This window comes from Rhinolophus ferrumequinum, chromosome 10, assembly GCF_004115265.2.
Source record: "Rhinolophus ferrumequinum isolate MPI-CBG mRhiFer1 chromosome 10, mRhiFer1_v1.p, whole genome shotgun sequence".
NCBI classification, from domain to species: domain Eukaryota; kingdom Metazoa; phylum Chordata; class Mammalia; order Chiroptera; family Rhinolophidae; genus Rhinolophus; species Rhinolophus ferrumequinum.
The window spans coordinates 90,515,045-90,539,720 of record NC_046293.1 but is presented as its reverse complement, the minus strand read 5'-3'; the positions used below and the strand labels follow the sequence as shown (position 1 = coordinate 90,539,720).

The following is a 24,676-nucleotide window of genomic DNA, read 5'->3' as shown; positions in this document are numbered from 1 at the left end:
CTGACTCTCTTTTCCTTGTTCTCTAGTTCTATAATTCTCATTCATTCATTCATTCATGCATGCATTAAACTTTCTCTGAATGCCTCTCATGGGACAAGAAAATGCATATGAAGCAGTTTCTGCCTTCGAGGAATTTAGCAATCGAATTTTTGTCTCCACAACTTGCAAGTCTTCCATTGCAAGGGTGTGTGTGTGTTTGTGTGTGTGTGTGTGTGCACATCCACGTGAACAGGCGAGTATAGTAAGCTGGTGTTTCACTTTCCTGAGCCTATCAGGTGGCTGTCTCATCCCCTGAAAGTACCTGTCACTTTAGATTTGGAGAGGAAATCCAGAAGGTGGAGGCCCGTCTAGCAGGACATCAGACCAAAGACAGAACGGCTGAATGAGAGGGAGGGGGAGGCAAGGGGCTTCGGAGGAGGTAGGGACAGAGCAACGGAGGGGCTGGTGTTGATTTCCATTGAGCTGTTACTTGAAAATGGCTTGTTTTTTATTTTTGTCTCTGATTTGCTTTTAAGCAAGAAAATGCACACTTGCTGAGGACCCACTGAGTGCATCTCAGCTTGTTCACATTTGTTGTTTCAATGGGGGTGGAGTTAAAAGAGCTTGGTTTGTGAATCACTTAAACCTGCATTAAAATCCCATAAAAACAACAAAAAAAAAATTTGGCGCTTTGATTTTGGACACATTACTTAGCTTTTCTCAGAACTTCAGTTTCCTAAAGACCATTTTACTTGTCTTATGGATTAATTGAGAAAACGAATGGAAAATGTCTAGTGTAATGTCTGATTCTTCAAAGACACAATATATATTACTTCCTTCCCCCCCTTTTTCTGAATGTTACTTAATATAAGGTGTAGGAATCCATACAAAATGGGTTAGTGTGTTTATTCACTGCTTCTTTGTAAGTAGGAATAGGAGTACCAGGCTGAATAGCAGGTTTTCTAAGGGTGAATGAGATGGGGAACTGGGGCCTCTGTAACGTCCAAGAGTGGATCAAGGTCAGGGAGGTCTGTTCTTAAAATGGCAACCTGCCGGCTCCAGGCTCGCCAGCCTGCTCGCAGCCACTGGTGCCAAGTGTCCCTGGTGCGAAGCACACTGCCTGGTACATCGGATGCTCAATACAATATGTGTGGGGCTGTTGGTTAAGGTTAGCCTGAAGCAAGACATTGGCCAAATACCATATACGCCAGGAGTTCTTGAAATAAATAATATGAAGAACGACAAGGTCTAGAGACAGAGAAAGAGAGTAAATGGTGAAAAACTGGGTTCAAATCTGGTAAAGCCCAGTGATGGGTGGCATTAGTCACAAGAAAGTGTGAGTATATAGTTTTAGACGTTTGCAGCATGGTTTATGCTGTGTCTTCACACAATCCAACTTCAAGGATGCATTAAGATGAGCCTTGAAATTATATTACAGTGTTAGGCTGAAATCTAGGTGAAGAGATAGAATAAATGAGCTCAGGATGAGGGATGACAGAACAGAGAACTGCAGAACTTGTTAAATGGAAATGAATAAGAAAGGCACGATAAGGCAGGAGGTCGAGTTCCTTTTGTCCTGAGTTAGCTGGGTGCAAACTCCCCAGGCTGAGGGATCCTGCTCAGCATACATTCCGTCTGGATGGCACTTTCCCCAGGAGGCTTAGTGACTTCCCGGAAATTGCTTATATCTGAATATTTGTGTCCCCCCCAAATTCACATGTTGGAATCCTTACATCCAATGGGACAGAGTTAGGAGGGGGGCCTTTGAGAGGTGATTCCATTATGAGGATGAAGCTTTCGAGAATGGGGTTAATGCTCTTATAAAAGAGATTTCACAGAGCCTCTCGTCCTTCCCACCACGCGAGGACCCAGTGAGAAGGCATCAGCTACGAACTCGGAAGAGGGCCCTCAGCAGAGAATGCAACCATGCTGGAGCCTTGATTTCACACTTCCTGCTTCCAGAACTGTGAGAAATAAGCTAGTCAGTCCATGGTTATTTGTTATAGCAGCCCGAACGGACTGAGACAGACATGATCTCACCGTAGTCTGCTAAGCCAGTCTTCTACTTCACAGAGAAACTGAGGCATGGAAAGCACAGGGTGTGTAGGAACTCTGTGCCCTGTCTGCCCAGCCACAACTCATTCAAGGTGACACTCAGGTGGGAGCGAGGCTGCCTTGTTTTCAATCTACCAGAATTCTCTTTGTGGAATCTGGTGGCAGTCAATGATTAAGCACAAAAAAAAAAAAAAAAAGAAAAGAAAAAAGAAGTAAAATTGGCTCTGTAAAAAAAATAAAGCCTCGCCAAAATGATTGCATCATGCAGAAATGTATGGCACCCTTAAAATTGTTTGAAGGGGGAATTATTGGTGAATGGTGCAGCAAGAGCCAGAGGTAAAGTTGGAGAGAAAGTGGACTTTAGTAGGAAATGTGATTATCTGGTAAAAGCAAACTAGGTTTCTAAAAGATCCTCAGCTTTCAGAAAGAGGCAATGGCCCCAGGTTGCATCCTTTCCTGCCAGTGATCTCACTTTCCCCTTTCTTCTCCTGGTCCTTTACAGGCTCTAGAGAAAATTTCTCTCCCCAGCTCCTGGAAGAGTATGTAGAAATCAGAGTGTCTCTTGGCCGTGGGAGGGAGCCCAGGCCAGATGGAACCCTGCCGGTAGGGTCTTCTTGGCCCTCAGCTGCTGTGCTGATGCATTTAGAGAGATTCTGGCCCTGCTATTCTTCACTCCATCTGCCCAGCTGCCCCGGGGCCCCTGTGGGCTCACTCAGAGCCTTGCTGGCAGCTGCCAGCCCCTCCTCCTGTGCTGATCAGGGGTTTCTCTAACACAGGTTTATGCATCCCTTTCTCCTGTGCCTCTGCTTCTGTCAGAGTTGGCAATATTTCAGAACTTATCCTATGGTGTGTGACATGCTGACCTTCTTTGGGGGACAGAGGGTATGACGGATTTTGGAAGTTAATGAAAACCGTAGTCCAAATATGACACCCTGGCCTGAGTAGGGAAGTAGGCCGGCTCACAGTTGATAAAAACCATTGATCTTCCCTGGGTCAGACAAGTAAATTGGCCCCTTGACTTGGTGCTTGAATCATCTGCTGAGGTTCTTTCTCAGTTTCTTCACCTGCCTGGTGAATGTCAGGACGCTGGTCCCTTTCCCAGGAATAGCTCGCTCATGGAGGACAAGAAAACGTCTAAAACAGTGGGTCCATGCCTGAACAAGTTGGACCCTCAGCCTCAGAAGCTCCCTTCGCATCTATACAGGGCATAGGTGCCCCTGGAGAACCCCAAGCTGGCTGGAGGACGTGGACCATGATGTCCTCAGGTCGTGTGAGGAAAGCTGTTCACCAAAAGGAAACCAGATGCTTGATCTTTGAGGAAAGAAAGTCCTAGACAGGGATAAAGCTGACAGAGTAGACTGAGGACTTGGGCTGCAGTTTCTTCGCAGACAAACTGCTCTTCCTGAGAGCCCATTCCAGCTTTCCTGCTGCCTGTCCACGTGTGAAGTCACAGCCCCCACCAGCCCGCATCTGTCCCTTCTGCCCCCCGCTGTGAAAAGAAGGGAGCTGGTGATGACTGTTCCTTCTTGACCATAACCTCAGGGCAGCCCCACACGCTGCTCACTTAGGGCAGCCCCACACGCTGCTCACTTAGGCAGGGCAACCATCCTTCCTGTGCTGAGAACAGCACAGATTCAGAGCAAGGACGGCTCTGGGGCCACTGGCACCCAGGGATCCCCTGCACTCTAAGGTGCAGTTAGGAATAAGAGGAAGGCTGCCTTCGTGCATGGGAAGCCCAAGGCCAGCAACACTGCCTCTCAGGCTCAGAGACCTTCAGGACACAGAGGGACTGCCCTGGCTCGAGCACGCCACCTGCTGGCCACTTAGAGAGCCTCCTGCCTCTTCCTTCTCACAGCTCCACTGCGATTATGTGGGTGAGACCTGAGCTAGGCTGAGCTCAGTGAAGGCGAGGCCAGCGGGCAGGGCGAGGATGCTGGCTGGAGCCGCCTGGGGAAACAATGTGGCTGGAAGTCTGGAGCCCACCCTGGAAGTGGTGTCAAAGCTATCAGTCTCTGTCCAGCAACTGGGATGTGCAAGGACAAGCTTCTGCATTCTGGGGAAGGGTTGGGTCAGAACCAGGTAGGGGCTTAGGGCGCTCAGATTTTAGTTTCACTAGGGCACTAAAATGCTAACCTCAGTCAGAAGTCCAATGGACTGGCTGCACCAGGGCTCACCAGGGACGGCCACAGCAGCAAGACCAATTCCAAACCACACCTGCCAGTGTGCTCTCTGCTTTCCTTAGGTCCAGCTCAGGAACTGGGCGGGAAAGGACACACAGGGAAAGAGCCTCAGCACTTGCAACTGACAGGGAATGAGGTAATCCAGGGATGCTGGGAGCACTGACCGAGTCAGGAGAAAATCCATACTGGGGCCCCCAGGGCAACAGACTATCTTATCCTGTCAAGAGGGCTTCCACTATCGTGAGTCGATTTCTGGTAGAAAATTACCAGCTGGAGAAAGAGTAGGGAGGATGAGATAAACCATCTGGCTTCATGAAGCCAAAGCAGCTGGGCAAAGGAGCCAAGTCAGATAGATAGAGGACAGCAGAAACTGCAAATGTCATGGGAAAGAAGCAGTGTCTAGAGAGCTGGGCTGCCCTATATAGCAGCTGCCAGCCACATGTGACCACAGAAATTTAAATTAATTAGAATAAATGAATTAAAACATCAATTCCTCATCTATACTAGCCACATTTCAAGTGCTCCATAGGCACAGGAGGCGATTTCACAGACAGGGCATAAGGAACATTTTCATTATTGCAGAAAGTTTCATCGCCAGTGCTGGGCCAAGGCCTCACTTCCTCCCTTAGGTTTGAAATGGCTTCGGGCCCTCGTTTTTCCTGCAACGGGGAAGTGAGCCCGAGGCTTCCGTTCCCCGAGGCTTCCGTTGCTCTTATTCAAGGAAGCTGGGGGCAGGAGGGTCAATGAGTGTTTTCACTTTGGTTCTATTCACCCCTCTGGACTGTTCTCAAGCTGGGAGAAAGCTGAAAAGAGAGGCCAAGGCTTTGATGACAGAGAGCTGCCAGGGTGAAATCCCCTCCAGTATCCGCCCCTTGGGGAGGTAGGAACTAGGAGGCAGCGAGAACTGGGTGCTCCCTGAGCAGGCAGCAGCCAAGGGGAATGAGGGAAGTCTCAGAAATAGCAGTCCCTGCCTTTTCACCTCTCCATGAGCCACAGGCAGGCCTACGGGAAGGAGGAGCGCAAGTGGGGACTTTCTACTTGGGTGAGCTCCTCCTTTCCTGGCAGACCCACTTCCTGTGCGGCTCCTGCCCTCCTTGTCCTTGCTGAGTCATTGTCAACAGCAAGTCCCAGGCAACTAAGTCACATCATCACTCCCTCCGGTACTAAAACCTGTGCTGACAGTGGAGTGTCTGTGACTGGCACCACTTCCGGAACCAGGCTCCTGCCTCGCCCTCCATGTGATGTCAGAGCTGCCCGACTGGGCTGAAACCTTGGGACCACCGGGACGTCCTATTGGCCATAAAGGACTTGTTGGGTGGCTCCCTTTCCTCCTGCCATTCTCACCTTGGGTAAAGGTCAACATGGAGTTTTAATCCAGATTGTATTGTCTACGGATCAGTTTGAAGAGAAATGACATCTTTATATTAATATTAATATCGAGTTATCCAATTCATGATATGTTTTTGATATGAACATGATATTTTTTCCATTTGCTAAGTTTTCTTTAATGAAATTTTATAGTTTTGTCTGTAGAGATTCGAGACTTTTTTTTTTTGGTTAGAATTATTCCTAGGCATTGGATATTTTTCAGTGCATATCATAAAGTGTATTTTAAAAATATTTTTCCATCTCCTCTGATAAATTTCAGTTCATTATAAGAAGACAATCCAGCTATTTAGTTATTTGCAGTCCATTCTAACCAAAAGTTTTCATGCTGATCAACTTGATTTTGCACAACCATGTAGGATCCAGGTGCTATCTGCTTATCTTCAAGGGAGGTGTTCAAATCAATTCTACTATCATCGATTCCACTCTTCCAGACATCACTGCAGATCTCTGAGGTTATTGTGGGGGCCGAATTTCTCTGAACTGGTTTATATTCACTCATAGTTTTTTTAATGTGTTTGGAACAGAGTGTGAATTTAAGGAGTGGGGCAGTTGAATTTGGGGCAGGGACTTACTTGAATAAATTCATTTTCCATAAAGTGGTGAGAACAGATAGAAATGAACTTGGGAACACCAGTCACCATGAAGACAATGAAAGAATGAAGCAACAGTACAAACTGACCAACCAACTGACCGACCAGCCAATCAGTCGACCAACCAACCAATCACAGAGATAGAGAAGAAAAGTGGAGCAGTGACAACTTTAGATAACTTCCCTTTGGCTATGACTAATGTCAATCAATCTTCAATATCCCTGCTGCCTAACTGTCCTTTTACAGCTAATGCTTTCAAGTGCAAATCCACTCATATCACATAAACAATCACGTCAGTGAACGAAAAGGTGCAGAGAGAATCCCAGTTAATGGGGAGATATGAGAACTGTTTTGTATTTCAGGTCACTGTTAGAAGCCCTGGTTCTTGGGCCAGATTCAGCTGCATATTTCTACCGAGCTTCAAATAGTTTCTGGTTTGGTTATTCGCCTGGAAGTTTTGGGGATGCTTTTCCTGGAGTCTGTTCCTTAATTAAGAACATAGCTTAATGAGAATCCAGGGAGCCCTGCTCTCCCCAACACTCCTCCCACCTGGTTAACCCACTTTGGCCAGCCAGTGACCTTCACCCCTCTATTGCCGGAAGTCCCTTTAGAGGTATTCACAGAAAAGATCCACTTCCCTTTCTCTTTACACCACAGACTGACCCTGGTGGGTGGAATGCAAATGGCTCCAGAATGGCTCTCTTCCTGCTTTGGGAAGAGTCTCTCTTATTTTGCCCACCTCCTCACACTAGAAAACTAAGGAGTGAGGAAAGTAGGAGGCACTTTATGGTTTAGACTACCATGTGCTAGACTACCACAACTGGCTACTGCCTGGGAAACTGGCTTGTTCCTAGATCTGCAGGATTTAGGGAGAGTGTCTTTCAGGTAGAGACCCCTGCGAGTGTCAGCTTCATTTGCTTCTTAGGGCAGGTTTGCTCCAAATATCTCCTGTGCTCATGAAACACGATTCAGGAAGTCTCCTGCAGGGCTCTGCAGACTGCATCAGACATCATCAGAAACACATCTGAGTCAATTGTGAAATGACTCAAAGCTTTGAAACATTTAAACCATATGTCTCATCGAACTAGGTGGAAATGATGCCAGTTTCCCTGTTCGAGATTGCCATCTGAGATTGAAGCTCAACCTGGCAATGACCCTGCATGCCTAGCCTTGCCCGGTCATGTGGTGGCTGTGAAACTGTCAGCACTCCCGGGCCACGCGGCTTGGAATAGGGCCATCAGTGGGCAGAGGTACTATAGGCCCTGCAGTGGTGGCCAGGGACACGCAGCAGTTTCTCTAGGCCAGGACAAAACTTATGCCCCTAAAAAGGACTTGGTTTCGAAGGGAAAATGAAAAGAATATATTTGCTGCCCTGAAGGAAGTAGGAAAACACCATTATCACCACCAAATGACGTTCATTAGGTGTCTTATCCTCTGAAAATTAGCCAAGATCCCTAGGCATTCTTTGAGTAAGAGGAAGAATCAGCACTATAAGAACATTGTTTGTCTTATCTTTAAACTCCATCAAATGTCGTTTCCCTCTTTCTGAAAAGTACCCAGCAGAACACTTGATGTGGAAAGATGCTAACAGCTCAGTGTGGTGGAAATTACATTGACTGTAAAGTCAGAGGTGTTTGATTCTATTCCCAGTTCTGCCACTTAGCAGTGGTGTAATTAATATTACACTTAATTACTCTGAGCTTCACTGTCCTCTTCCCTAAAATGGGGGTGCTAATACCTATTCTATAGGGGTGTTTTGAGGATTACATGCAATGAGGTATGTGCAGCACATGGTAGGTTATCAAGAAATGTTAGTTGAATATTAATTCAGAGAAGATGATGGATAGCTTGTTAGTGAACATGGATCCAACAGCCAAGGAGCACTCCCCCCCCACCCTAATTAGTCCTGGGACAAGTAAAAGTTTGAATAAAAATGGAATATATGGCCAAGGACTCTTCCTTCTGTTGATCTGTGTTGCATCTGGGAAAACTAATAAAGGAAGGGAAGAGAAGTTTCAGAAAGCTAAAGAGGTTTTCTCAAGTCTGTAATGATACAATTCTCTTAGAACCAACTCTTTCCTTCTCATCGCTCTGCAGAAGGCTTTGTAGCAGCCAGAGGCAGCCACTCGCTTGCTATATACCCTTCCTCAGGGTAGCTGCCCTTGTTGTGAATCCCAGGCCCGTGGATGGCAGTGATTCTGACCTGTCCTCCGGACGGAAGATGGAAGGTGCTGCTCAGACCAGCTGGCTCTTCCATTATCCAGAATAATGGGGCTGGTTAGGGAGGTTTACCAGGGTTATCCAGATAATCCAAGGTGACAGGTAATCCAGGCTTTCCTACCCGGCCTCTTTCATCCAACAATCCACTCTTCTCTCCCACCCCTCCCCTTTTTTTTTGGAGGAGCTGCTTACAAGGAGCAAAGCACAGACATTTGCAGGTAACTTCTCTTCCTGTACTGGAAGCTGCAAGGGAGCAATTACGTAGCTGCCCAGCTGGGAAACAGGGGGCCCCCTCAGGCTGGAACACTGAGACCTGAGTAAACGCAGCCCTGGCTGAACTTTTTACAATGAGGTTGGTCTGTGCGGCTGATGAAAAGGGAGGAGTGGAGAACAGACACCTGAGTGGATTTGGGGGTTTGGGCGTGGAGAGGTTTGGTTTGTCGGTCTGTGGGCATAATTTCTTCCAGATTTATGTACTGGGGTGGGGCAGAGACAGGGTGGGGAATGGGAAAAGGAGGACCGTCGTCTGCCTCCCCCGGAAGGGGAAGCTCAGCTCGGGAGGGATGTGCTTCCTGTACATCCCAGCTGCAGTCCAATCTGGGCAGATGTAGGAGTTGGCGCATTTATCATCAGAGAAGACATGGTCCTTCACTGACCACTTCTGCCCCTCGCCTGGCGCTCCCACTCTCCTCTCCTCCATCCCTCTGGTGCCTGCAGGCCGAAGCCTGTTCCCAGGGCCTACCTTGGGTTTGAAGGCAATGAGCTTCAGAATCATCTCCACAGTGAAGAGGCCAGTGAAGAGCATGTTGAGGATGTTCATGGCGATTTTGAACAGGCAGCTCTGCCCGTAGTGCTGAGGGCGGGAGGGACTGTGAGAAGGAGGCAGGGACCTGCACTCCTCACCACCCTCATCTCAACGGATATTTTCCCTGAACCTCTGTGGGCAGTCCAGCGGCCTCAGGAGAACTAACAGGCTCTTCCCTCCTCTGTCATCTCTGGAAACAGAGGTCGCCAGAGTTCTACGCTCCTGCTTTGGGTTATGACACCATTATGGAGAACCCTGGTACTCAAGAGTGCTCCGGCATGAGCTGACCTCCCTGAAGACAGGCAGATGGAGAACCAACCTCCACACGCTGCACCTCGCTGACAGTAATGGGCACTTCAAACTCACCATCTGCTCTCCATTCCCTCCCCCCTCTCCATTTCCTCAACTCAGGGGACTCTGGAGTGTTTCCTAAGGCCCCAGAGAGGAGCGCGTCCTTGAGAAGGGACCCTTGTCTTCATCTCAGAGGAGAGGGCAGCTTTTCTGGTCTTTCTGCCTACTCTGGCCACCAGGAAGGTGGCAGAGCAGAGAAGACCGTGCAGCTCTTTTATACTCCATCTCCTCCCATAGCACCGCCCCCAAGCAGGGCCCCGGGCCCCCTGGACTGACCTGCATGGCCAAGCAGATGGTGTTGAGCAGGATGAGGACAAACATCAGGTACTCAAAGTAGGTGGAGTTGACCACGTACCACACTTTGTACTGGTGCTGGTTCTTGGGGATGTACCTCCTCAGGGGCCGGGCCTTGAGGGCATACTCCACGCACTGTCGCTGGGGGGGGGGAGGGAAATGGGGAGAGAGGAGCTTTAGTCACCTGGATGGTGTGGGGGTGGCAGAAGACTGTGGGATGTAGACGAAGCTACATACCTGGGCGTAGGGGTCTCTGGGAGTCAGAAAATAATCTATTGCTCTAGCTCACAGGTTTGAGATGTTATTTGAACATTGTTTGGGTTTCCTGTTGTTCCCTTAATCAAGGAGAGAATCTCCTCTAGTTTATCTCCTCATCAAGATTAGTCAAGGAGTGTGTATCTCCTTTTTTTCAGCTCGGTAATGCCTGGTACACTGCTGCCACTTAGTTGGCGTTTGATAAATACTTGCTGCTTGACTGAGAGTCTCTCATTGATCATTTCCTACACCACAGACTCTCCTTGGGGCCCTTCCCTCCTCAGATTTCCTTTCCTGTCTGAAATCGATCTTCCTTATTTACCAGTGTCCACAGCTCAGGAGACACAGGTCATGGGTAGGGGATGAGATCTCGGGCTGACTAGATTTTTGGGGTTCCAGCACAGATTTAGTTCATTTCTCAGCACTGTGCCCAGATTCCCAACCCAGGAACCAGGGGTGGGGGTTGGGGGGGCCATGTAGGCTCTTCTCTTACCCTCAGCCTACACGCCTAGTCTCTAAGCCTGACCCATCTTACTTCCTCCTATTCTCTCTATCTCTGCTATCATTAACCTGGTAGTAGAGGAGGGTCTGTCTATTCATCTCTCATCTACTTTCTAAGTGGCCTCTTCCTTTCTGGTCTTACTTCCAACCCAAAGTCCATACAGTAGCCAGAATAATGAGTTTAATCCTAAGACCTTGACATCAAAACCTGTGAGCGGACCAGCTGGCTTAAATGGGGCCGAGCTGAGCGTCTGTACCATGCTGCTTTCCATAAGCAGACCTGATGTGGCTCACAGGCCGGGAGATATTTCCCCATGGACTCTTTCCATGGGAGAACCTAGCTGGGGAACTGACCTTGGTGACTGCTGCTAGAGCCCACTGTCACAACCGAGGAGTTGCCAGCTCTTGTTCAGAGGCTAACAGAACACGTCACAGCACTGGGCATGGCTGTAGCACTCCTACTTAAGCCTCTATCCTGGCCCCACCTTATGCACAGGCCTCTGGCTTTTACTCAAGAAGCCATTTAATAGTGGTTTTCCTAATACCGTGCCCTTCCTCACCCCCCCAAGCACTCACCCCCTCATCTTCTAGTTCCTTTCCTCTTTACCAGCGGTGCTAACCCACGTGGGCCCTTTCTAACCTGTCAACTTCTAGACAGGGCGGAGGATTTCCCCCAGTCTGTCACACAGTCTCCCGAAGTAGAGGCTTAACTAATACTTGTTGGCGGAATGAAGGCATCCGCCAGGCCTGGGATTTGCAGGGATTTGCACTTCTTTTGCTCAGGCTCCTCCAGAGACTGGGGGCGCTGTTCTCACTGAGGAACAGACAGGTGATCTCTTTTCCGGGGGTGCAGGCCTCCAGCTGCTCCTGTTCCTCAGTGGCCCCGCTTTCCCTCACCGCCTGGCTCCTCTCCTCCCTAGGAAGCTACCTGGTTCTTGTCCAGCTCACAGTTCTTGTACTCCTGCTCTCCCTGCTCCTGGAAGGTGACGATGACGAAACCCACGAAGATGTTCATCATGAAGAAGGCGATGATGATGATGTAGATGATGAAGAAGATGGAGATCTCCACGCGGTAGTTGTAGATGGGGCCTTTGTCTTCTGTGTGGGAGTCGATGGAGCGGTACAGCAGCCTGGAGGGGGAGACAGGCCCACAGAGGGAACTGGAGAAGCAGGGTCACCTCTGGGCAATGGTGGTGCTGATGCTCCCAGGGGGCCTGGGCTCAGGGGTGCTGCAAACAGCTCTAGGTCAGGAGTCAGAAGACCGGGGTCAAGTCCCAGCTCTGCCGTTTACTGGCCGAGGGACCTTGGGCAAATCACTTAACCTCTTTAAGCCTGAGATTCTTCATCTATAAAATGGAGACAATAATTCCTGACTTTCGTACCTGGTAAGGTAGTTGATATAATGTATATGAAGGTGTTTTGAAATGGCCAAGAACTATTTTAATGTAACATGAATCATGGACATTGATTTCAAATCCTGGAAATATTGGTAAATATTAAAACATCTTTGCAAACTGGCACAGACTCAGAGAACATAAAATTAATCCATCAGAGATCAAATGTCCATTTAGATAAAAATACTAGGTAACAAAGGACCAGGCTTATTCAGATCGTCAGCAATGGTTCGGACTCACACTCAGGTAATTGGCATGTGTGTGCCCTCCACGTGAGCCTGGGCTCTGTGCCCATGACACTTGTTCCTCCCCATGGACAGACACCATCTCCTCTCCTTCCTTTGTCACCCGGCACAGTGACAGAGGTATTTTCCTCTAGATATCATCTATATTTTACCATACAACAATAGTGACTCTCATCTAAGATCCATGTGCTACTATTGACTTAGAAATATTTAGAATTTTCTGACTTTTAGATGATGATTTCACTGGAATACAAAAGGGGAGGGAGCAGGTGTCTGTACAAAGATATATGGACAAGCTGATGGACAAACTGGCTGGTAGGGTTCATCTAGGCATGAAAACACTACCTCTGCAGAGAAATTTGGACCCAGGCTTTCTTACTTCCCCTGTAAATGTAGACAAAGCTTTGTGGATGGGCTTTGTCTAAGGAGACTCTTTGTCTAAAGAGTCTAGTGAAACAGAGGCATTTCTACCATGGTAAGTACACATTGGGAGTGGTAATCTTGAATCCTATGGTGATCCAAAGGCCCACACTGGAGAGACTCTCCTTATACCCCACTCCCACATGCTATGACAGAGACCCCTATCATTGTGACTCTCTCGGAGATTAGGAAGGGGTGCTAAAAGAACCTCATTTTTGGTTAGAGTTTCTGAAATGTTGACATGTTCTAGAAAAAGAAGAGTCTATGTTGCAGCAGTGATGATGGTGTACAGATTGTTCTAGAAACACGCCCTCACAGCCTGGGGAGGATACAAGTAAGTACGACCTCTAGGAAGGAGTGTGGGACAGCAATAAGACTCGGGGAATGTGTGCGAGCACAATGTCTTGGCCCCTCCTATCAGGGTGGCTAGGCCTTGATTTGCATACTCACTCTGGCCACCCCTCAAAGGTGGAGACAGTGAAGAGGGCCATCATGGCCGCCAGAACATTGTCAAAGTCAAACTTGCTGTTCTCCCAGCTGCGGGGCTGGATGATGGGGTGGTCAACCTCCCCGTCCTTGTATGTGATGTAGTTACCCCTGAGAAAGGAGGGGAAAGAGTTAATTTTGGGGGCCTCTCATCTCCCTACACCTGACCCACCAATGGCTCCTGGCATGCTGGGTGGGATGGGACTAGTTAGGCTTAAACCCCACAGTTCTAGCTATTGGGAGGAGCTTCAGTGGGTAGAACCTGTTGCATGTTATATCCATGGGACCAGATTATCCATGGGTAGAAGTCCAGCTGCCGCTGCTATCTGAGAAAGAATGGGTTGTCCCTCCTCTCATGCTGAGTCACCAACACCCAAGTTAACCAACCTTGGCACTCGCTGCTTACTAGCCCATACTTACTTGCATTCTGCCTCGGTCTGCTTGGAACTATCTGAACAGGTGTACAGCTTTCCCTGGAAGGCAGAAGAACAAAGTGATTGGAGATGTTCATTAGTCAATGACTCAATCAAAAATGGTCAGCTCTATAGCCCAGCACTGTACTAGGGACTTGGGACAAAAAGTACAAGGAAAGCAGAATCCAGGTGGGAAGACCCTGACGCACATACAGAAAGCAATCAGTGTCGAGAGTACCACCGGAATTCAAAAAAAAGGCAGCTTCAATCCATGAGCACTGGATTCTTTAGGGATTGCTTGTGAGGAAGGCAGAGTGGGACTGGGCTTGGAGGGATGAATTGTGTGGAAGGAAACCAGTGGAAGTTTATCTGGTGGGTGCGAGAGAACAGGGGGAAGAATGCTTTAGATGGGAGAATAGCAGAAATGAAAGGATTAAGGCAGAAAAGAGCAGACACCAAGGACGCTGGCCCCCCTGTAGTGGAGGGGCTGGGTCAGAAGCAGTGAGAGAAGCTGGTGAGATGCAGGGCTCTGTGAGCTGGGTGCACAAGGGTGGCCTTGATGGTGTTGAGAATGGGGGACAGCTGTGAGTTACACAGGCTCCGGGCACGGAAGTTTCGGATCATAGGAGGCCCTCCCCTCTTCTTGTCAGAAGGAAGGGAAAGACCTGAAGCACAGGCAGTGCAGAGAAAGCGAGGGGTCTTCACTGGTGGGGTAATGCTTCCTGCCAAGCCTGTCCCTTTTCTGGTCTGGGAGACTGAGAGCAGGGCTGTGGTGACCTTCATGCCAGGTCTGACCAGTTGCTGTATCTGCCAGACCCCTTTCCTGGGCATGCTGATAGGAGGAGAAGGAAGAGCCACGACGGATCAGAGCCGAGACCGTACCTTGAAGAGCTGGACCCCGATGCAGGCGAACATGAACTGAAGCAGTGTGGTGACAATCACAATGTTGCCGATGGTCCGGATGGCGACGAACACACACTGAACCACGTGCTGCCGTGGGAGAGAAGGCAGGAGGGCGTGTGGTTTCAGAAAGAGCCTGCAGCCTGCGCTCCCTTTAGCCAAGCCACGGGCCTCTCCAAGGAGGCGGCAGGAGCAGCCCCCTTACCACGGCGGGGAAATCACTCAGGGAGGCAGAGCACCTTCCCAGCGTCACCAGTGCTGGGACTCAATGGAACTCAATGGAGCCACTGGACTGTAGGTGGCTGCAGGGACAAAAGCCCTGCCACTTTCTCATTTTATAGTGGTAGGAATATAGGCACCTCATCGCCATTGGGGGCACCAGTTAGTGTTGGGTCTCTTTTTTACAAAAGTTTTGCTTAGGAGTTCGGATTCTGAGTGACTGCCTCTGTCTGTTTTCCTGACGTGGGACTGGAGATGCAGGCAGGAGAGTCCAGGCCCCAACACGGCAACCATTATCTATCTCCTCCCTCCAGCCCGCCCCATACCTCAGCTGGGCTCCGCCAGTCCACAGACTGACTGAGGCTCCTGCTTGGTGGCTTCCCGCCCTGGCCCGCCCTCCTCACCTTCAGTCCCTTGGCTCTGTTGATGGCCCTCAGGGGCCTGAGCACGCGCAGAACTCGCAAGATCTTTACAACGTTGATTGCACTGGACCTGCGAAAGAAGCACGGCAGGGGGTGAGCTTCTCTTGTGTTTGGTAAAGCAGGAAATACTGTGGTGAGTGTCTGTCCTGGCAGGCTAAGCCCAGGCAAACTTGTGAAAATGTGGTCTGTGTGGAGTCCTGGGACCATTCTCTACTCCCATCTCTCACCCCAAGAGGACCTGAAGCTTTCCTGCGACCTAACTTTCCTGTGGGTAAGTAATACAAAAAGCAACTCATCAGGAGTCATGAGCAAAATAACGTGCTACTGAAGGGCATTTACAGTGTGAAAGAGACGGATTTAGATGCGGCAAACCTCAGTGACCAGGCAAGTCACGGAGGATAAATTTCCTAACTTTTCTGAGCCCTAGTTTCTTCATCTGTAAAATCAGACAGTAGTCACTTCATGAGGTTGTTGCAAGGGTTGAATACGAAAAACATAAGTGAATCATCTAGCAGCGTGCTTGGCACATACTGTGAACTGAATAAACGGCAGCTCTTATTATTGTGCCTCATGAAGATGTCACTGAACTTGAAGAACTACTCCGTAAATCGGAGGACTTCGGGCCTGTGGCTGGAGGTGGTGAGCGCGGGCAGGAGCTACTTTGGTGCTCATCTCTAAGCGTGTATCTTAAGTACTTGCCCATTATGCCTGCGTGCAAAACGCTATCTGGCTCATAGTGTACTCAGGACTTGAAGAAATGGATTCTACACAACAGGTTCCATACACCCAGGACGCCAGGGTCACAGCAGAACTCTGGGAGCCTCAGGCCACTGTTGTCCTCCAGTGGAAAGGAGGCACTAGAGCACAGGCCACCCACGGGCCTCTCGGCAGGACACATTAACCATCTGCGCAGGTGGGTTTACTCACCGTGCCAAGTTGGGGAGCGATTCTGAAGTGCATCCTAACCCTCCCATGCTAATCACCTGAGTGAGATAAGCTTCTCTAGCTTTTGGAGAGCTTATGCCCATCTTGGGACCTAAGAAATGTACGACACATCAGCAAGTGCTGATGTCATTGTTCACGTGGTCAGGGTGGTGTGCTGACGAGGAAGCTCATAGAAAGATCTGACTTCTTTGGTTCCTGGCTCTTTAATCCAAAGGATTCAAAGGGCATTCCTATCTATTTGGGTATCTCAGGGAGGGAGTCCATTTGCACTGCATCACAGTGGAAGGGATTTAAAGGTCAGGTGGGAAAGCACGGACTGAAGAAGGGAATTCTTGGTTCAAGGTTAAATAGTGATGAAGTGGCAGTGCTGGGTTTAGAATGTGGACGCGTGGGCTTGCAGGCAGGGAGTTGCGTCGTGTAACCGACGATCCCAGGAAAGTCTCACCTCTAACACCCCCTTCCTCACGTTTCCTAGGCTGACCATGAAAATACCCTTGGCAGGGGAGACCCAGGGCTCTTTTTTCTGCCACTGGTGTGACCTTGGGCAAGTCCCATAATGTCCTGAATCTCAGTTTTTCTATCTGTAAGCTGGGGATAAGTGCACTTGCCTTGCCTACCTCGTGGATTTTGTGAGGACAACAGAAGAATGTGTATGTGAAAGTGCTCTGAAGTGCAAGTGCAGGATAAGTACTACCAGCCGACAGAACTTGGGAGAAACTTGTAGTCAGATGGTTTTAAACCTGAGCAAGTTTGCAACCTTAGTTGCTCTTGTATGGTGGAATCACCTGGAGAGCTTTTAAAAGTCTTAAAGCCCAGGATGTACCCCAGACCAATTAAATAAAAATCTCTGGGGCAAATGTCTTTTTCAAAGCTACTCAGGTGATTCCACTGTGCAACCAAGATTGAAAATAACCCTCTCTGTTTCTCTCTCTCTCCCTCCCTTGGTCACCCATCAGGTGATTTGACTGAACAGAGGGGTGAAAGAAAGGCAGGGGGATGGACCACAGATCAGGGCAGGTCATGGCAATGGCAGGTCCTTGGCACCGAGGGCAGCCAAGGGCACTGAGCACAGGGTGGAGGGGGTAGGAAGGCCCTGGAGACATTCTTCTCATTCTAACTGGGCCTGGCCCTGCCTGCCAAGGCAAGATCCAGGCTTTTACACATATTTTTGCTGGATCAACATACACCAGTTTTCACAGCATTGAGGACACGGGCACAAGAAATCAAAGCCATATGTTGTACAAGTCAAAGGCTCCCCCATTCACATCACAGGTCCATGGGTGGGGTGCAGCAGGGTCCCCCACAGTCCTTATGTCCTCTCTGACACCTATTCCGAGTTGCATGCCCCATCGTGGCTGGGGGAGCCCTACTCACTGGATGCCAAAGGAGATGAGGGACACGCTGACCACTAGCAGGTCCAAAATGTTGAAGTAGTTCCGGCAAAACGAGCCTTTGTGCAAGAAAGCCCCGTAAGCAGTCATCTGCAGGGAGGCACAGAGAAAGGAGCGTGAGTGGCTCCTGCCCAGGCCTGAGACCCCCTCACACCACCCTTTCCTCCCATAGTACCCCTTGGGCAGGGCCCCTGAATGGCAGTGAGGTGACAGCGGGCTGGGGGGCAGGCAGAACTGAAGCAGGAGATACAGTGCCAAGATAAGAGTTCTGTAACTGTTTATACAACTACCAAAGAATCCTCAGCTCAGGATGTATCAGTGGCTCCTTCCACCTACCAGGTAACTCCAGACTCTTCAATCCTATATTTGAAGCCCTTTCAAATCGGGCTGCCATCCCATCATTTCCCATCTTTCATCACATGTCCATGGCTCCAGCCCTGAGGGGCCCTTGGCTAATGCTGCCCTGACCAGGTTTCCCAACCTCCTCTCCAAATTCTGTCTACCTCAGGGCCAGCGTAGGACACTAGACATGGGGAAGGTGGGGCATGCCTGGTGGGTCACAATGATCCTGGTTTCCCAGTCCATTTATGAAAGCCCCGCAATCTCGGAAAACCTGGGCCAGGCGGTCCTCTAAAGCCCAGGAAGACGTTCTACCAATAACTCTGGCAATTAACATCCCTCCACGTCCTCGCCTCAGATGGTGCTATGGTCGGTGCCAAGTATCCTAAACGTGCTGTCTTGCTTCTAGACTGCGGGTTATTTAAGGGCCAGAGCTGCGTGTTCAGAGGGGAGGGGCTATGCACTGCGTGTGAAAAAGCACAGAGTCTGGACCTGGGCTGTCTAAGTTTGAACCCCAACCCTAGTGTATTTTATCTGTGGGTCCTGGGCAAGTTACGTCACTTCTCTGCATTTCGGTTTACTCATCTGAGAAATGGGGGGATGACAATATCTGCCCCAGAGGGTCGTGAGTGTCAGTTGAGCTAGTACCTGCCAAACACATGGAGCACTACCCTGCTGATACTGAGTGCCATGTAGGGTTGGGCCAGTTAGCTTGAATTTGAATTCTGGGCTCTTCCTGCATGCGGGAAGTTCGGTCCCACGCCACAGGTTCCCTGCTTTCTGAGGGATGCACAGAAAGCCACGGGAGAGCCCTGGGGTGATGAGTAACTGCCCAGGGCTTGGCTATCATCGCCTCCCTCAGAACTTGGGAGCTTGACAAATAGCCTTTCCGATTCTGTTGACTTGAACTAAGGGCAATGGATTTCCAGGTTAAGGGCTATGGAAGGTCATGGCCACAACGTGTCAGCCAAAGAGAAAAATCTGAAGCGGGTGGCCGAGAGGCAGAGCAGCTCCCTGGTCTCCCGGGCTCCAGTTTATCTCTTTGGAATCAGAGCATGCCCAGGGCAGCATGTCTGCAGAGCAATTCAAAAGCAAACACAGGGGAAACTGGCAAAAATAGCTCTTGCAACCTAATTCTTTCCATTTATCTCTTGCCGCAGGGGGTCACAGGGGACTCAGGCACCTGTGTCCTGCAACAGTTTCTAGAAGTGGGTAGATTATATAACAGCTTGCAAGGGAATATAGCTGGAGATCTCTCCAGAAGGCCCACAGTCTGGAGGGGCCTGCTGCCCTGTGTCTCAGTGAAGATTTGGGGCCCTAGGGAGTGGACTGAGTGGCTCCCATGGTTCATGTTACCCAGAGTGCCTCCGCACCTGCCCAAGACCAAGCACCTTCCCCAGCCCCACGACTGTCCTCCTAGACAAGGGCTGAGTCTGCTCCCGCCTCGCTCCCGGCCTGGAGATTGTGAGGACACTACTGAGCTCCAACAGAGCCACCTGTTCCGGAAAAAGCATTCCTCGATTCGGTGGGCTAATAAGGGCTCACAGTGCCAACTTCTATCCTTAGATTTGGGCTCCTGTTTTATCAGGGGAAAGTTGTGTGTGTGTGTGTGTGTGTGTGTGTGTGTGTGTGTGTGTGTGTGTGTGTGTGTGTGTAGGGGGCACATGCCCACACAGGGCGAGAGGAAGAGCGGCTGTAAGAGAAAGGGCAACTGGATGCTGAAAAAATGGAGCATTTATTTGAAAATTACTGGTGGCATTTATAGCATCTAAAAAGGTCAGGTTCAAGCACCTGGGGTGAATATTCCTTTACCCTGCTTTGCTGATTGCTGCCCACCCAGTTCCTGCTTGCCGAAAGTTCTAAGCCAGGAAAGCCTACTGCTGGGGTATTTTGAGCCTGGGGAGAGGAAAGGAGTGGGGCATAGCGTCCCTGAGTCTGAGTTGGACGGGCAGGAATGGCCCTCTGTCCAGCCACAGGTGGCCACCACTTCTCTCGGCGGCAATTCTGGCCATTAAATGCGTCTTATCGTTTGCAATTTCTGCTCATTGGTTCTGGTGCCACCTCTTCCCTCGTCTAAGTGACAGGCCTTTGCATCATTCAGGTCAACTGCTATCCTACAGGCCTTTTCTCTTTAAGGCCAAATATCCCCAGGCCTTTCACCTGCTCCTGATCCTAAATGCCCCTCTTGGATGACTGTCAGGGTCTGTGCCATGGCAGGACGCAGACCTTCCGGCCAGGCCAGACCCATGGGAAGGAGGTGCAGGAAGTGTACTGGGGTTGGGGTTTATTTTTAGAAGCACACTGAGAATATAAGAGGGTAGAAGAGGCAGAGGGTGGAAGAGAGGGGAGGATTTTGCCGTGACAATGCTCATAAAGAGACTTTTGATCTGTTTGTATGGCAATCTTGAAGGGAAAACAGCACCACTGAAATCCACAGGGAAGCTCTGTGGAGGGGTGCTGAGAATTGGGCCTCAGAGCTGTTCTTGAATTTTGGGTGTGTGTCTCCCAGAGTCTGAAGCCTGGGCGAGATCAGCTCATCCTGGAAAGGGGGTTTTACAGCACTGTGTCCTAATGCAGCCAGGTAGCTCTCCGGGCCCTCTTCCTACCCCTGGAGTGGGGCCTGGCCAGATGTGCTCTCCTTGAGCAGACAGAACACCTGAGAAACGCTCCTGTTAGCTGCGAGCAGGGGCAGATGCCGGGGGCCCGGGGGAACAGGCACATAAAACTGCCCCCCTCAAACTGTATGTGGACGTGACAGAACTGTCATGTACAGGAAGGGTTGGGCCACGAGTTGGGAGTTCCATGAGGAGAAGGAGGGTCTGGGGCGGGCCGTGGTGCGTGGGTGGTGTGGGCCCTGGCTTGCATCAGCCACCTGAAGGGGTGGCTCCTGGAGGGGCATCCCAGGCAAGTGTCTCAGGAAGCACACCCCAAGCTGACACGTGTGCTTCACAGCTTTGGGCCCTTCTTTGTCGGGTAAAAATATAATCCACCCCCTCTCTTTGAGAGGTGAACAAATTCTGAATGCACTTTTCCCAGGTCTCAGAACCCACACCCTACATCTCAGATGAACCGGCTTGGTTTAGAGGCCTAGAGAATACTGGAAAAACTTAGAAATCGTAATAAAATAAATATAAGGAATATATTAGCTATTCATATAAATAATAGGATAAAACTTAGAAAAATATCTGGAAAAACTTAGAAAAATTAGAAATGCTGTTCAGAGGTGGGCTCTGCCGTTTCAGGATACCCGAGTTGTAGCAGGTCCATAAATGGCACCATTTGTACATGGAGGCGCCAGCGGCAGGTGGGGCTGGGCCTGTGCACACAAGCATGGGGCTTAGGGCCCAGGGGCTCCAGAGTCTTTCTCACGCCCCAGTACTTAGCTCTCCAGTATAATTCTCCCTACTCCATGCCCGGGACAAGGGGCATTGTAACAAAGCTTTTTAGCAGGTAACTGGGGGTCCCAAAGTAATCTAGAGTTGTCTGTCAAGACCCTTGTTGGGAGGCTGGCCCACATCTTACGTTAGGCCTACGGTTACTACTGCACAGGCTCTACTCCAGCTGAGCCCTGATGTCTGCCACAACTACTCAGAAGGGTATGACGACGAGCATCAAAGGGCTAGCCAAGGTGACTCTTTCATGGCCCCTGAGCTTCTCCACCTTTGGTGTTTGTGCAGTATCTCCTCTGGGCACGAGGAGGGAAGGAGAGTGCTAAGCAGGGGTCAGTCATTGATTGCCCAGAGATAAAGTGTGTGTAGGCATGTGTGTGCATGTGTGCACGTACGTGTGTGATAGGGACGTGTGTGTGGTGTGTGGGGGGGTAGGGGTGTGTGTGTGTGTGTGTGTGTGGAGTGGTGCGGGCGTGTGTGTGTGTTTCTGTGTGTGTGTGTGTGTGTGTGTGTGTGGAGTGGTGCGGGCGTGTGTGTGTGTGTGTGTGTGTGTGTAGTGGTGCGGGCGTGTGTGTGCACACCGCTGACGGCACAGGACTAGACCTGGGGACAGGACAGCGTCAGTGTTGACATTAGCAGCCAAATGCCTCTTCCAGGCTGAGAGGAGGTAGGTGTGAGGTTGGGGGTAGGTATCTTCTGGCTTCTGAGCCTGAGTAAAGTGCTAGCATGAAGTGAGGGGCACTAATCCTTCCGATTTCAGGCTTGAGAGTATAAAAAGAGAGAGAAGGAAGAGAGAAAAGACAGGCAGACAGGGCAGAGATAGAGAGAGGCAGAGAGAATGCACCGCTCAGATTGCATTACCTTAAGGATAATTTCTAATGTAAAGATACTAGTGAAGACATAGTCTGCATTGCCTAGGATCTGAAAAATAAGCACAATTCGATTAGTGGCTCAGAAGGAACCGGACACCAACAGGAACGTGTGTTAGCGACAGACTGGAAGCAGAGAGCTAGCAGGGCAGGAGGAGGACAGGAGAGGAGGGGTGGGGGGAGCGGTGTTTACCTTCAGAGCAATTTCAATGGTGAAAATGGTAGTAAAAACAATATCAAAATAAAACAGAATCTGCAAAACAAAGAGAAACAGGGTGGGGGTGGGGAGGGGAAGGGAGAAAGCAGATGGGAGGAGAGTTCAGCCAATGTTCACCAGAAAAGGAATCACACTTCAAACCCACAGTACACGCCACTTAAGCCTTTCCATGTGGAAACAGAAGGCAATAAGTCAGGGGACGAGTGGCATATACACAGCGCCATCGTGAAGCGGCTGGCCTCAGGCAGCTTAGTGGCTCTGGATGAAGTCCCCAGAGGTGTGAGGGGAGCTTCCAGGGCAGGCCTGAGCCGGTCCTGGTCCAGCAGCACCTGGTTTGATGCTTTTCTCATTAAGCCAGTACTTACAAATCCAAATCAGACCAGGGGGCTAGATAACTGTCAAAAGGACAAAGAGTGGAGTTTTTTGTTTTGTTTTGTTTTCTATTTTTTGCAGGAAGATGTGAAGTGCTAAACCGACATAGGTGTGACTCAGCTAGCTTCTCCTGTTGGTGGATATCTACACTGGTATGTATCCTTTGGGTCACAGGAGGGTGTATCCTCCAGGGGAGGACTCCAGGCTGGGGGAAGGCTTGCATGGTTTCATGTTTTATTATATCTTAGGTGAGTGGGCCAGAGCTAGGGCCAATACCTTTCTTGGTAAGAAAGCTCTGGACCAAGCAGGACCACTGAGTGGTTTGCATGGCTACGTCTTTAGATTGGTAGGCTCCTCTCTTCATGCCCACCTGGTTGGGATTTGAACAAGTTTGGAAGCTTTGAGATATATCAATTCTTATTCTAGCCTTTAATGTTCCCTGGAGCCTCGGTTCACTGGAGCCATATGATTTTCTATTCCACAGAAGCTCTCCTTGACATGAGGGTGCCTTAGCAATGGGCACCTGTTTGCCAATCCTCCCTCTCTCCCTTATGATTAGGACTGGCCAGAGCATACTGGGAGCAAGGTAGGGAGTCAGGGGTTAGTCTTTTCCTATGTTTACAGGCAACCAGAGCTTCCTGGGGGCATCCACAGGGCAGTGAAGGTCCTGACCCTTCAATCAGGCCAGCTTGAGGCATTTGGGTACATGTTCTCTTACTTGCTTGTTGTCGTCCTTAGTTGGTTTCTAGCAAAGCCCCAGTCTCTTAAAGAAAGGTTTATTGTGCACTTGGCTATGGGAGTTGGAATTGGGATCCTGATTGAACAATGAGGTCAACAACAGAAGCTGAGCGGCCAGTCACATTCCCGGGAGAAAGGGGTGCAGAGCACAGAAGGGAATGCGTACATGGTTTCTGAAGGAGGTGTGCTGGACGGGGTCCTCAGCAGCCAGGGAAATGCTGCTGAGCAGAATGAAGAAGAGGATCAGGTTGGTGAAGATCGTGTCGTTGACAATGCGGTGGCACTGGAGGCGAAATCTGCATGGGGAGGAGGAGCGAAGGAGAAGCTTGTCAGCAAGGCAAGGGAAGCAGGCCCGGCGCCGGACCCCACGTCCTCCTCTCACGTACAGAAGTACTCGCGGGTTTGGGGAGTGGGCTTTTCAGCCTGCAATCTTACTGCTGCTGGGTAACGACCACCATGAGCCCCGCCCCCACCAAGAGGGATGTCTGCACAGAACTTTACAGTCCTAAAGCACTTTTGCTGACAGTAAACTTTTGACATTTTAGAGGGTTACATCTGAGACTTTTGGGATTCTCTAAATTTTCAAGTACTGCTGTGACATTAACAACTGGCTTTCACTGGGGGACTCTTCTTCCCCATCACTCAAAAAACCCAGTTTTGAGATCTACTTCATACGTTTATGTATAGGGAACAACAGAGCCACGCAGAGATGTGAATGCTGAGAGGCTGGCTGAACCTACACTCTGCTGAGGTGACTTCCTCCTGTGTGATAGCTTCAAGGTGTACAACTCAATCCCACATCTCAGCACAATTATAAATAACCACACACGTGGACCTCTGGGCACTCACGGATAGTACCACAAATGTGATATCCTTGAAAGCCAAGGGTGTCTTATACACTATCTCATCTTGAGAATTTAGAAAGGGGATATGGGTGATATCATCATCTTCATTTTATAAATAAAAACAATAAAACCCAAGGAGGAGAAGCTTGCCCAGAAACGCAACCTGTAGAGTAAGGGAGTGCGGGCTAGACCTCAGGCCTTCAGACCTCAGGCCTTCAGACCTCTGCTCCTGGCATTGTGGTTGACTAAATGCTCTGAAAGAACTTATTGCTGCAGAAGCACCAAATACTGGAAAGGACAAGCTCTTCAAGACAATTCTGATTTCATGAGAGTTAGGAGAAGTCTGCAATGGTCATCACAAACAAACAAATAAACAAACAAATCCTCTGATCTGGGGTCTGTGTGGTAGGTAGCCAGGAAGGGCAGAGTCGCCTGAGGATAGATGCCAGTAGC

At 49.7% G+C, this 24,676-nt stretch overlaps 1 protein-coding gene across 28 annotated transcripts in view; it reads right to left on the bottom strand.

The window, feature by feature from the left end:
* CACNA1C (calcium voltage-gated channel subunit alpha1 C) overlaps positions 1-24,676 on the bottom strand; it is a 617,393-nt gene that overhangs the window by 62,742 nt on the left and 529,975 nt on the right. For 12 of the 28 annotated variants that reach the window (XM_033118411.1, XM_033118422.1, XM_033118431.1 and 9 more), the window contains 10 exons: positions 23,545-23,674; positions 22,044-22,103; positions 17,438-17,544; positions 15,101-15,188; positions 14,460-14,567; positions 13,585-13,637; positions 13,129-13,275; positions 11,548-11,749; positions 9,846-10,004; positions 9,156-9,266 (listed from right to left, as the gene is read on the bottom strand). In XM_033118411.1, coding sequence (XP_032974302.1) covers positions 9,156-9,266; positions 9,846-10,004; positions 11,548-11,749; positions 13,129-13,275; positions 13,585-13,637; positions 14,460-14,567; positions 15,101-15,188; positions 17,438-17,544; positions 22,044-22,103; positions 23,545-23,674 — 1,165 coding nt within the window. Of the gene's footprint in view, positions 1-9,155; positions 9,267-9,845; positions 10,005-11,547; positions 11,750-13,128; positions 13,276-13,584; positions 13,638-14,459; positions 14,568-15,100; positions 15,189-17,437; positions 17,545-22,043; positions 22,104-22,244; positions 22,305-23,544; positions 23,675-24,676 lie in introns of all 28 variants that reach the window. The other 16 variants (XM_033118415.1, XM_033118423.1, XM_033118424.1 and 13 more) reach the window with 2 other exon arrangements.